Here is a 13,141-nt window from a genome sequence, read left to right on the forward strand (position 1 = left end):
TGTTTGTCACCCTTGACCTTCTTGATCACACGAGTGCGGATCTTCTTCTTCTTTGGCTTGCCGTCTTTAGTAATGGTTTCAACCACGCGAACCTCTTCTGGAAGCTCTTGAATCTCTTCTGGTTTTTCTTCTTCGAACGGAAGTTCTTCGACAGTTACAGTGGTTTCTGGTTGCTTGTCATCCTCCTCGACGGTTTCGATCTTTGTGACTTCTTGTTTGTCACCCTTGACCTTCTTGATCACACGAGTGCGGATCTTCCTCTTCTTTGGCTTGCCGTCTTCAGTAATGGTTTCAACCACGCGAACCTCTTCTGGAAGCTCTTGAATCTCTTCTGGTTTTTCTTCTTCAAACGGAAGCTCTTCAACGGTAACTGTGGTTTCTGGTTGCTTGTCATCCTCCTCGACGGTTTCGATCTTTGTGAGTTCTTGTTTGTCACCCTTGACCTTCTTGATCACACGAGTGCGGATCTTCTTCTTCTTTGGCTTGCCGTCTTCAGTAATGGTTTCAACCACGCGAACCTCTTCTGGAAGCTCTTGAATCTCTTCTGGTTTTTCTTCTTCGAACGGAAGTTCTTCAACAGTTACAGTGGTTTCTGGTTGCTTGTCATCCTCCTCGACGGTTTCGATCTTTGTGACTTCTTGTTTGTCACCCTTGACCTTCTTGATCACACGAGTGCGGATCTTCCTCTTCTTTGGCTTGCCGTCTTCAGTAATGGTTTCAACCACGCGAACCTCTTCTGGAAGCTCTTGAATCTCTTCTGGTTTTTCTTCTTCAAACGGAAGCTCTTCAACGGTAACTGTGGTTTCTGGTTGCTTGTCATCCTCCTCGACGGTTTCGATCTTTGTGAGTTCTTGTTTGTCACCCTTGACCTTCTTGATCACACGAGTGCGGATCTTCTTCTTCTTTGGCTTGCCGTCTTCAGTAATGGTTTCAACCACGCGAACCTCTTCTGGAAGCTCTTGAATCTCTTCTGGTTTTTCTTCTTCGAACGGAAGTTCTTCAACAGTTACAGTGGTTTCTGGTTGCTTGTCATCCTCCTCGACAGTTTCGATCTTTGTGACTTCTTGTTTGTCACCCTTGACCTTCTTGATCACACGAGTGCGGATCTTCTTCTTCTTTGGCTTGCCGTTTTCAGTAATGGTTTCAACCACGCGAACCTCTTCTGGAAGCTCTTGAATCTCTTCTGGTTTTTCTTCTTCGAACGGAAGTTCTTCGACAGTTACAGTGGTTTCTGGTTGCTTGTCATCCTCCTCGACGGTTTCGATCTTTGTGACTTCTTGTTTGTCACCCTTGACCTTCTTAATCACACGAGTGCGGATCTTTTTCTTCTTTGGCTTGCCGTCTTCAGTAATGGTTTCAACCACGCGAACCTCTTCTGGAAGCTCTTGAATCTCTTCTGGTTTTTCTTCTTCAAACGGAAGTTCTTCAACTGTAACTGTGGTTTCTGGTTGCTTGTCATCCTCCTCGACAGTTTCGATCTTTGTGACTTCTTGTTTGTCACCCTTGACCTTCTTGATCACACGAGTGCGGATCTTCTTCTTCTTTGGCTTGCCGTCTTTAGTAATGGTTTCAACCACGCGAACCTCTTCTGGAAGCTCTTGAATCTCTTCTGGTTTTTCTTCTTCAAACGGAAGTTCTTCAACTGTAACTGTGGTTTTTGGTTGCTTGTCATCCTCCTCGACAGTTTCGATCTTTGTGACTTCTTGTTTGTCACCCTTGACCTTCTTGATCACACGAGTGCGGATCTTCTTCTTCTTTGGCTTGCCGTCTTTAGTAATGGTTTCAACCACGCGAACCTCTTCTGGAAGCTCTTGAATCTCTTCTGGTTTTTCTTCTTCGAACGGAAGTTCTTCAACAGTTACAGTGGTTTCTGGTTGCTTGTCATCCTCCTCGACGGTTTCGATCTTTGTGACTTCTTGTTTGTCACCCTTGACCTTCTTGATCACACGAGTGCGGATCTTCTTCTTCTTTGGCTTGCCGTCTTCAGTAATGGTTTCAACCACGCGAACCTCTTCTGGAAGCTCTTGAATCTCTTCTGGTTTTCCTTCTTCGAACGGAAGTTCTTCAACAGTTACAGTGGTTTCTGGTTGCTTGTCATCCTCCTCGACGGTCTCGATCTTTGTGACTTCTTGTTTGTCACCCTTGACCTTCTTGATCACACGAGTGCGGATCTTCTTCTTCTTTGGCTTGCCATCTTCAGTAATGGATTCAACCACGCGAACCTCTTCTGGAAGCTCTTGAATCTCTTCAGGTACTTCTTCTTCAAACGGAAGTTCTTCAACGGTAACTGTGGTTTCTGGTTGCTTGTCATCCTCCTCGACGGTTTCGATCTTTGTGACTTCTTGTTTGTCACCCTTGACCTTCTTGATCACACGAGTGCGGATCTTCTTCTTCTTTGGCTTGCCGTCTTCAGTAATGGTTTCAACCACGCGAACCTCTTCTGGAAGCTCTTGAATCTCTTCTGGTTTTTCTTCTTCGAACGGAAGTTCTTCAACAGTTACAGTGGTTTCTGGTTGCTTGTCATCCTCCTCGACGGTTTCGATCTTTGTGACTTCTTGTTTGTCACCCTTGACCTTCTTGATCACACGAGTGCGGATCTTCTTCTTCTTTGGCTTGCCATCTTCAGTAATGGATTCAACCACGCGAACCTCTACTGGAAGCTCTTGAATCTCTTCAGGTACTTCTTCTTCAAACGGAAGTTCTTCAACGGTAACTGTGGTTTCGGGTTGCTTGTCATCCTCCTCGACGGTTTCGATCTTTGTGACTTCTTGTTTGTCACCCTTGACCTTCTTGATCACACGAGTGCGGATCTTCTTCTTCTTTGGCTTGCCGTCTTCAGTAATGGTTTCAACCACGCGAACCTCTTCTGGAAGCTCTTGAATCTCTTCTGGTTTTTCTTCTTCAAACGGAAGTTCTTCAACAGTTACAGTGGTTTCTGGTTGCTTGTCATCCTCCTCGACGGTCTCGATCTTTGTGACTTCTTGTTTGTCACCCTTGACCTTCTTGATCACACGAGTGCGGATCTTCTTCTTCTTTGGCTTGCCATCTTCAGTAATGGATTCAACCACGCGAACCTCTTCTGGAAGCTCTTGAATCTCTTCAGGTACTTCTTCTTCAAACGGAAGTTCTTCAACGGTAACTGTGGTTTCGGGTTGCTTTTCATCCTCCTCGACGGTTTCGATCTTTGTAACTTCTTGTTTGTCACCCTTGACCTTCTTGATCACACGAGTGCGGATCTTCTTCTTCTTTGGCTTGCCGTCTTCAGTAATGGTTTCAACCACGCGAACCTCTTCTGGAAGCTCTTGAATCTCTTCTGGTTTTTCTTCTTCGAACGGAAGTTCTTCAACAGTTACAGTGGTTTCTGGTTGCTTGTCATCCTCCTCGACGGTTTCGATCTTTGTGACTTCTTGTTTGTCACCCTTGACCTTCTTGATCACACGAGTGCGGATCTTCTTCTTCTTTGGCTTGCCGTCTTCAGTAATGGTTTCAACCACGCGAACCTCTTCTGGAAGCTCTTGAATCTCTTCTGGTTTTTCTTCTTCAAACGGAAGTTCTTCAACGGTAACTGTGGTTTCGGGTTGCTTGTCATCCTCCTCGACGGTTTCGATCTTTGTAACTTCTTGTTTGTCACCCTTGACCTTCTTGATCACACGAGTGCGGATCTTCTTCTTCTTTGGCTTGCCGTTTTCAGCAATGGTTTCAACCACGCAAACCTCTTCTGGAAGCTCTTGGATCTCTTCTGGTTTTTCTTCTTCAAACGGAATTTCTTCAACGGTAACTGTGGTTTCTGGTTGCTTGTCATCCTCCTCGACAGTTTCGATCTTTGTGACTTCTTGTTTGTCACCCTTGACCTTCTTGATCACACGAGTGCGGATCTTTTTCTTCTTTGGTTTGCCGTCTTCGGTAATAGTTTCAACGACGCGAACCTCTTCTGCTAGTTCCTTGATTACTTCTGGATGCTCCTCTACTACCGGAAGTTCCTCGACAGTGACAGTTGTCTCAGCTGGTTTGTCTTCTTCTTCAACGGTTTCGATCTTTGTGACTTCTTGTTTGTCTCCCTTGACCTTTTTGATTAAACGAGTTCGAATCTTCTTCTTTTTCGGTGTTCCGTCTTCAGATATTGTTTCAATAATTTTCACAGTTTCTGGCGTTTCTGTGATTTCTGTCTCTTGTGAATCAGGTTTTTGTGTTGGTGTCTTTTGTTTTGTGTGTGTTGTGTCTGTGCTTTGTTTTGTATCTGTGTAAAAAAGTGTGCATTTAGTATATGGTACTGTATGGATTTTGTGGCATTGCTTTGTTTTGTGTAATATGTGCTTTGGGCTTGGAGGGTCGAGTGGAAGTGAAAGTAATACGCCTTTATTGTTGAACTTCTTAATTTACACCTAATTGTATACTTACCCATATGTTTTTTTACCGTTTTATCTAAACTCTCTAACTTAATAACTTCCGGTGTCTTTTTCTTCTGAATACTATCAGTGTCGTCTCTTGATTCGTGTATTGGTGCTAGTGACTCAGTTGTCGTAGAATGTGCTTCTTCGTGTCTTGTTGTTTCAATGTGTGCAGTTTCAGACATCAGTTGTGGAATTTCAAGCATGGATTCTGAGACAAATTGTGTAGTTTGTAAAGCACTTTTTAAGCTACCTTCAACTACGGTTGGCTTTAACATATCCTCAGTATTCGGACTAACCCGAGCTGCTGTTGAGCTAAATATGTTTTGTTGTTCTGTTGTTACTGAAGTGTTTGTTTCAAAGTGTACTTTAGCAATTTCCTGAGTTTTGTGAGGCATCTCTTCCAATAAATTGGCCTGTTCATGTGATATTGTTTGTTGGGTAAGATACGTACTCTGCGTTGTGATTGATGGTAGCGCACGTTTCTCGTCAGCTTGAAACTCAATTATTTCCTGAACAGTTCCCTTCTCATTTTGCTCGCTTGTTAAAGGTGCAACTCTTACATCAGATAGTTGCGTTGTTGCATGCTCGAAAGGTTGCTTTTTGTCTCCCAATATTGGGCTTACACCTTCACAAGGAAGCTCCTCGCTGTAAACAATGTTTTTGTGTAAAACGGTTTCTGGCATTGCTTTCAACTCCTGCGGTACGTCCGTTGCAAGGCTGCCCAAGGATGTTATCGCAGTCACCACTTCTACTACAGAAACCTTCAGCTCCGAAACAGTAGTAGTGTCTGATAATAGGTTCGCAGTATTTGGCTTAAAATCACCATGGCCCTCAATGTTTTCGTAAACATTTACGGTTGATATTTCAGCTGGCTTAAGAACTGATTTCACAGAGCTTGTCGTTGTACTGTTCTTTTCGTCAGGCCTAACCACAATATTAGGACTTTGTTCATATGCCATCTGTTCAGAAACATTTGCAGCCCCGTGTGGAGCTTGCTGAGTTACGTTGGCTTTTCCTTCAGCTGGAACTTGAAGTTCATATGTTTCTTGAATAGAACTTGTGCTGACAACCTCTTCGATTAGCAAAGGTTGAAATTCAACATTAGACAGTTGAGCTGTGTCGTCCAGAACGTTAAGTTGGGGTAGAGTATCCTCCTTTAGGAATGTTGATTGAATTGTTGTCGAATGAGCCCTGTTAATATCTACATCTCTGGATATGTTAACAATATGGCCATGCTCTTTTTGATATTGAAGGTCTTGGCTTTTCTCGTAAGAAGTGACTTCAGATGTGGTTGTATGCAAGCTAACTTCATCTGATTTGATTTTAGCTTGAGCTACTTTGTCGTTAACAACTTGCACCTCACTTTCTAGTTCTAATGGCATCTGAGTTTCTACAATAGGGGACTGATTGATTCTATCGTTTGTTATCAGATTGGCTGGGAATACAGTTGGCTCTTTGGGTAGGTCCATACCACCCACATTTTCAATAGGTACTACTTCAGTTACAAGCGTTTCCCGCTGTGTTCCTTCAATAAATGGTTTTCCGAAATACTCCTTTTGAGTACTTTCCAAGACCTCTTCCTTTTGCATGATTATGTTATCCATTTGAACTTGAACTTTATTTGACTCTACAACAGCAACAAACTCTTGTTGGGCCTGCTGCGCAGAAACCTGAGTATCTTTAATTCGTTCAGATGATTCTAGGGGAACAGTATCGAGTACTGAGGTACTCTGAAGCAGATCCACAGATGATTTGGCTCTGGCTTCCGTAGGTAACTTGGACGGTATACTTGACTCCTTTTGGAAAACTCGTGGTTGATGGGATTCTGGTGTGGCCTTAAACATTGTATCCATAGACTCCACTGCAGAACCAGTAGGCAAACCTGTCTCTGGGAGATCTTCAGATTCCTCTATCGCACGGACTTCGCTAATATTAACTTCATGTTGTCTTCCTTCATAGGTTGTCTGAGCAAGCAATGTGTCTGCGGGCGAACTTAATAGATCATGAGTTCCTTCAATAGGTTGTGTCTTCGTAGTCGTCGCCAAAGCAAGCCGCGACGGTATACTATCAGTCGTTGCTACTGCATAAGATTGCTCATGGCTCCTAAGCTCTTTTTCAGCTTCAACAGTTTGCTGCAGATCCGTTGCATGAACTTGAGCGAGCTCGTGAGTGACTTCCGCTTGCTGTACATTGTACTTATCCACTTCATGGGCCTGTCCCATGGCTTCATAGGCGGTGGCTTCGCCCACCAGTTTAGCATGAAGATTTTTGACATCCTCCAGACGTTTGGCTTTCTGGCTCGGGGTAGTTTCAAGTCCAAGATTTTTCTCAGATTCCAATATACTCTGATCCTGTGAAATAATTGAAAGGCTTAAGTTATCCTGAACCTTGATTGCGGTTCGTTGGTCGGCAGATAAGCTTTCGAAGCTCTCAGTTGCATCAAATACAATGCTGCCAGTCACCATTGTATGCTCATGGGGTACCAGAGACTTTTTGGGCACTACATTATCTGGCATTGCAGACTCCTTTGATTGTGTAACAGAGTCGTACACAATGGTTTCAGATGACTTTGTTTCACTTAAAAGATCAATTCTGGGAGATGCAAACTTGTTTGATGTGTTGAAATCTTCCAAGTCACCGACGCTTTGGTTTTCTTGCATGCGTTCAGTTACAGGCAACTGAAGGAGCTCTGAAGAAACGGGTTTGGCCCTCTCTGACTGCACTGAGGGAACTGCAAGATGCTCCTCTTGCTCGAGGGTATCTTCTTGTCGAACCAGTGCTATGCCCGTCGTGGAATCCAATGCTACTTTAATAAGTTGTTCACTTGGCTGGGCAACACCTTCCAGGAGCTCCTCTTTCTCGAACACGTCAGATTCTCGTACGTTAACCTCGTATAAAGTATTCATTGAAGGTTGAATTGTTTCTGGGGTGGGGAAGACTTCCTTCAAGTCCGAAATTTGGTCTAGAACATTCGGCTGCTGTGAGAGTGGGATTTTCTGGGTAGATTCATTCAATTTCGGCTTAACATGAACTTGCTGGGTAATATTTTCGTCCTTCAACTCCGATGTACCTTCACTTACAATAGCAGTGGTCGTCTTCAAAGCTGTCGTACTTTCGATAAGCTGTACACTGCCAACAGATGATTTGCTATACTCTGGAGCACTGTAGTCGCTTAAGACCTCCAGAGGGATGGTTTCTTCAACATTCGGCAAAGTGATTTCCCCGATATTAACATGTGCCTGATGCTTGGGCTCCCTGTGTTCGTCCAGTCCTTCCAATGTCTCCATGTGTTGAGGTCTCAATGTATTGGCTACTTGCAAAGCGGACGAAGTTCCGATGGCAGCGCTCTGCAATGAATGGGGCTCTTCAGTCGATAGAATGGTCTCCCCCTCCAAGGTTACACATGTGCTGGTTTCTAGGGGTTGCAGCAAACCGAAGTGGCTTTCTGTTGTCTGTGTCTGGGGCTTCACTTCTTCCTCGCGTGGTTGAAGGCTTTCCAGGGGCGCCTGCTCTCTAACATCGGTTCCAAATTGTTGCGGCATGCTAATATCTGCTAAAACTGCCGTCGGTTTGGTGTCTTCGCGTTTGTCGATCGTGGACTCCATCGGAATCACCTCCAGGCCCTCGGTGTACTTGAAAGCTTCGGTGACAGTCTGGGCCTTGATAAGCTTCTGATTAACAAGACCATCAACGAAATCGGTGCTCGTTTCGGTTATCTGTACACTGGTAACATCCAAAGGCACTTGGTTCTCATCGAGAATTATGTTACCCGTTTTGGGTTCAGGCTTTTGAAGTTGTTCGATTTGACTGGTACTCTCTAACAAGTCAGGCTTACTAGCAACCCCAATCGTCATCGTTTCAAAGACCCGATTCGCAGATCCAGACTTGGTTTCCTCGGGAATAATGTCAGACGATGTCACGCCGGGTTGAACCTCGAATACGCTCGTTACCCTTAGCTCGGCAGGAATCATCTTTTCGGTAGCTAACTGGGATATCTGTTCTTTTTCGTCGGATAGGATCTCCTCCTTATCCACAGTTGTGTCTTGCTTAATCTCCAATGCCGTCTGCTCGATGAATTCTAGTTTGGCATCCATCATTTCGGGAACTGCGGAAATAAGCTCTTCTTCTCTGTCAATCACTGTTGACGTCTGAACTTCTGCAACGATTTCAGCCTCGGAAATAATAACTTTACCCTGCACGCTTTTGTGATCTTCAGCTGGTACCAAACCGAGTGAATCGAAGAGGGCCTCTTCTTTACTTTCCGCTGTTCCATAGGCCTTTGTTAAGGTGCCCTTTGCAGGTTTCGTTGATTCCACAATTGGTTCGATAAGCTCAACTGCCGTTTCCACTACGTTCGTCTCCTGTGTTTCGCCAACAGTCAAGGCGCTTGATTGCCCCAGCGTTCCCTCGGCAATTTTGGGAATATCTTTCACCTCCAAGTCCTTCGATGCCTGTTCGTTTGAAACTGTTTCGAGGGTTACCACATGGTGTTGTGTCTGCATATCTACAATGGCTTCCTTTACATCTGCCTTAAAGCTTGGCAAAGCCTCATCGATGGGACTCTGAGAATCTGCTGTGATATTTACTAAGCCCTCGGCTAACTCGAATAGTTCCAAAGCTTTAATTTCGCCAGTCCGTTTCTTGGCCACTTCGCCTCCTTTCAGACTCTCAAAGGTTTCAGTTTCCAGAACCTGAACTGGAATCTCCTCGGCCTTAATGGTGTAATCAGCCACACTCTTAGTCGGTTGGGTCTCAAATGGCATTCGATCCACACTCTCAAAAACTTCCGGTGCGTTTCCACTGACCGCCTTGTGTTGGACTACTGAATTCGTTGATGACTCCAGATGTCCCTTGACCGCAGGTTGAAGTTCGCCCACCGAGTCCTCTGGCTGGCACTCGCTAATGCCCAGACTTATGTTGGGTGTGACTTGTGGTGCGATATTTTCTCCAACTGGCTTGGTCTGAATGACCTCCTTTTCAACTGATTCGGTGCTCATCACTTCGGTGATGATCAGCTCCTGCTGGTTCAGTAGCTTCTGCTGAACGGTTTCCTCCGTTGCTTCGATTGGTTTCAGCTGATCGATGCTCTCCAGCGTAGGTTGTTGTTCCTCGGTTAGCTCATGAGACAACAATATGTCACCATGGGCCTGTTGAGTTATGGTCTTGAGTGGTTGCAGATCCTCGATAGCTTCTTCTATGCTTGGAGCTTCAACCAGCAAAGGACGTGACTCCTTCATCTTGCGCTGGGCCTTAACGGACTTGGGTATCTTAGAAGGCTTCAGTTCTCTTGAAGACTCGTCCGTTTTTGTTTCGGACACATTCACAGCATGCTTTTTCCTGATTTCCACCTGTTCGGTAAGCTTGCTTTCTACGGGTCTGGGGGTTTCCTTTTGCGGGCCAACCTCATCGAGTGGCAAACACTCCTCCCTCAAGGCCAATATCTTTTGGGGTAGTATTTCATCCTGAACCTGAGCCGGAATCGGTTTCGGAGTAGAAAGTTCTGTGGTGACTGCAACTGCAACGCTTTCGAGCGTGTCTGTTGGTAGATTTTGCGTGGTTAGTGTCTCGTATGTGGGCAGAAGCTCTTCGATTTGCTCAAGAGTTTCTGCCTGCGGTGATCCTGTGCTTGTTTCGTGGGCCAGTGTTTCTCTTTGTTCGTATTGTTCGATTGTTGTGGACTCGGTGACTTCCTGTTCTTGTTCTTGTATGTGTTTTTTATGCTTTTTGGTTTTCGTTTTCTTCTGCACAATTTGTTCAGCCTGAGCCTGTATTTGTAGCACTTGTTCTTGTTGTTCTTGTATTTGCACATGTTCTTGTTCTAGTTGCTGTATGAATTGTTTTTCCACCTTAGTGGTTGCTGTTTCTGTGAATGTAATGTAATTAAACAATGACAATGTCGACCTCTCTTGGTGTTTCTATTAAAAAAACAGTATACTAACAATGATGGCAACCGCTGTAGGCCGTGCAAGCAAATCATTCATTTAGTCGTTTTTGGTGAAATTCAAAGCGAGCGGTAAAGCAAAATGAGTTGCACAAAAAGGGATGGATAATCATAGTTTTTCGTTCTATTCACAGTAGGTAAATTGGAAAACAGACAGAAATTCGAGATAGACCTTACCTCATTTGACATCCGGAAGTCGTCCAGTTTGGCGTGCATAGGGAATAAAGCTCTTCTACTCTTGAAAGTGGAATGCGATTGGCAAAAGCATTAGAGTGTGCAAAAGTCAATAATAGTTAAGCTTATATGGTATATAGTAGCAGCAAGATATTGAACTTAAAATCAGGTAGATATATAGCTTTTAGTGGTGGTATTTAGCTGTTAATGGGAAATTTATTATTCGGTGGCGTCTTTTTAGAATATACACATGATTTGTTTGGTTTGACTTAACAAGATTTAATTGTTATATTTGTAGAGACAATATTTATTATTGTTTTTGTATTTGTATTCTTTTTAATAATATTAATTAGACTGTAGTTGAGTAGTTCGTGGGATGGTACATCGTTACTGGTGGGATATATATTACAGGACATCTGTGTTTATGTTCAAACCTTCTTGGACAATTATCGTTCGTTCCTCGACAAATGTTTCCTCTGTCGAAAGTGGTATATGGGATTTTATTGGCCGTGTTTTGGGGGTGGCACGAAAAGCGTAGGTAAGTTTTACAAAGCAGAGTTACATATTAAAAAAAAGAAATAAATATAAACTTTTTTCAGTATGCAAATTGCAAAAGATCTCCTTATTCTAATCAATTTGAAGTAAGGCTTGAATAAATCTCCTTTTACATCACCGACACTCACCTATTTTCACATGTGTGATGGCCTCGTGACTTTCAATTATCTGCGATGTCTCTACTATTCTCTAGATTTCCGTGAATCAAAGTAGATAGAAATTTTTGAAAAGTGTAAATATTCAACTGCCCATTAATATCTGCTTTTATCAAGCTTAACTTTAACTCTAGTTGAAATGCAAAAATTAACCCCAATTAAGAAAACGAAAATGAAATTTAAAATATTTTCTTTTAGCATTTCAACTGTCTGCACAAAGAATGTCAAAGAACGAACACAACAGAAAAACACATTGAACATGATTCAAACCTCCTTTCCACATATCTTCCAGTCCTGCGATATGAAGTCCTCCCTAACAAACTTTCGTATGACGATCTCAATGGTGATTTCATACGTCTGAATCATGCGTATGAAGGCCTTGAATCCTACGGTGGCTGCCAGGATGGTCTCGTCCTCGTTTGAGGACTCGCTCAGTATCTGGGAGATCAGCTCCTCGTGGCCCTCTCGCTCAACGAGCTGCACCAGGGCCGATTGGGACTCGGGTTTCTTCAGGGATATGAATATGTTTTGCTCGTACATATAGGTAATCTCGTAATGTTCACAGCCATAGCGCAACAGCAGTCCAATTGTGGCCAAATCTCTGAGGGCAGACTCGCCAATTTGTCCAAAGGACTCGGCCTCAATCGACTCGAGCAGCCATTGGACTTCTTCGTGGTGCGACAGCACTTGAACATCCTCAATGGTGATGATCTTCTGGCTGATCTTCGTGCGTATTAGCTCCACAGTTTTGGTTATCTCTATCTTTTTGCTAGATGTGTAAGTTTCCTTCTGCTCTACTTTCACTTCCTCTTCCTGGACTTTCTCCTCAATCTCTTCCACCTCTTCGATTTCTTCAATTTCTTCCACCTCTTCGATTATCTGACTGCTGCGCTTTTCGGCATCGGCAATTCTGCGATCTTTCACCTCTAGAACCTCGGATACTTCGCTCTTCTCCACGAGTATGGACACAGGTTGCTTCACCCTAATCACATTCATTGTGGTTTCTGCCGTGCTGGCTGGAATAATACGGATTTCTGTCTTTTGCACGGTCTGCGACTCTGAGGCCCCGGATCTCTTCACCATGGTCTTCTTGCCGGCCTTCTTCTTCACCGTAGTCTTGACTTTGACCTCCTCGACCTCGGTGCTGGTGGATGATATATCGAACTTGGCTCGCGTCATCGTCATGCCAATCTCGTTGATCAACTTGCAGTTGTAGTAACCGCAGTCTTCGTTCGTGATCTTCAGTATTTCTAGCGTTGCTTCCTGTTCCTGCACTACCATGCGATACTTTTCAGATGCCCTAAGCTGAACGTTGTTGAAATACCATTGAATATCTAAGGTTACATAAGTTTTACATAAGGCTTCTACCCAAAACTAAAGCTCTCTTCAAGATACAATACCTGGTATCGGGTTGCCTGCGAACTGTATCGAGAACTTGGCTGTTTCGCCTAAGGCAGCACGGCAGTCACGCATTTCGTTTAGTAGTGATGGCGAGCATTTAGCAGCTATAAGCACAAAGATGGCACAATATCTATGGATTAGAGACTACCAGGATAATCTAAAAGCGGGTTGGGTAGTTGCGTGTCTATCTTGTGTACTTACACCGATTGTTTTTGGTTTTTCTTGGAGTTTGGAGTATTTTTTGTCTGTTTGTTTTTGAAGTCGGGTGAGAAAAGAGCTATGAAGAGTAACACTTAAACGTTTTTTAGATACATGCAACATTGGGTTATTCGACACAATGTGAAGTGTAGAGCAAGCAGCGTTCTGGGAATGTTATACAATTTCTTTGGATTGGATTGAACACTTTTATAAAATGGTGGGTTAGTTTGTAAATTTAGAATAACTGCGAATTCAAAGAACCAATTACTTGCAGATGATATACAGATATTGATACTGTAAGAGATACATTTTATATACGAACGATA

General features: G+C 43.7%; 1 protein-coding gene across 1 annotated transcript in view; it reads right to left on the reverse strand.

Annotated features, from left to right (window-relative positions):
- Positions 1–13,141, reverse strand: part of LOC108056855 (titin) — an 85,040-nt gene that overhangs the window by 38,740 nt on the left and 33,159 nt on the right. The window contains exons 20-26 of the mRNA XM_070215934.1: positions 12,617–12,721; positions 11,487–12,550; positions 11,190–11,250; positions 10,941–10,982; positions 4,399–10,254; positions 4,065–4,237; positions 93–1,508 (exon numbers count right to left, since the gene is read on the reverse strand). Coding sequence (XP_070072035.1) covers positions 93–1,508; positions 4,065–4,237; positions 4,399–10,254; positions 10,941–10,982; positions 11,190–11,250; positions 11,487–12,550; positions 12,617–12,721 — 8,717 coding nt within the window. The remainder of the gene's footprint in view (positions 1–92; positions 1,509–4,064; positions 4,238–4,398; positions 10,255–10,940; positions 10,983–11,189; positions 11,251–11,486; positions 12,551–12,616; positions 12,722–13,141) is intronic.

The sequence above is a fragment of the Drosophila takahashii genome, chromosome 3L (genome assembly GCF_030179915.1).
Source record: "Drosophila takahashii strain IR98-3 E-12201 chromosome 3L, DtakHiC1v2, whole genome shotgun sequence".
Taxonomy (NCBI): domain Eukaryota; kingdom Metazoa; phylum Arthropoda; class Insecta; order Diptera; family Drosophilidae; genus Drosophila; species Drosophila takahashii.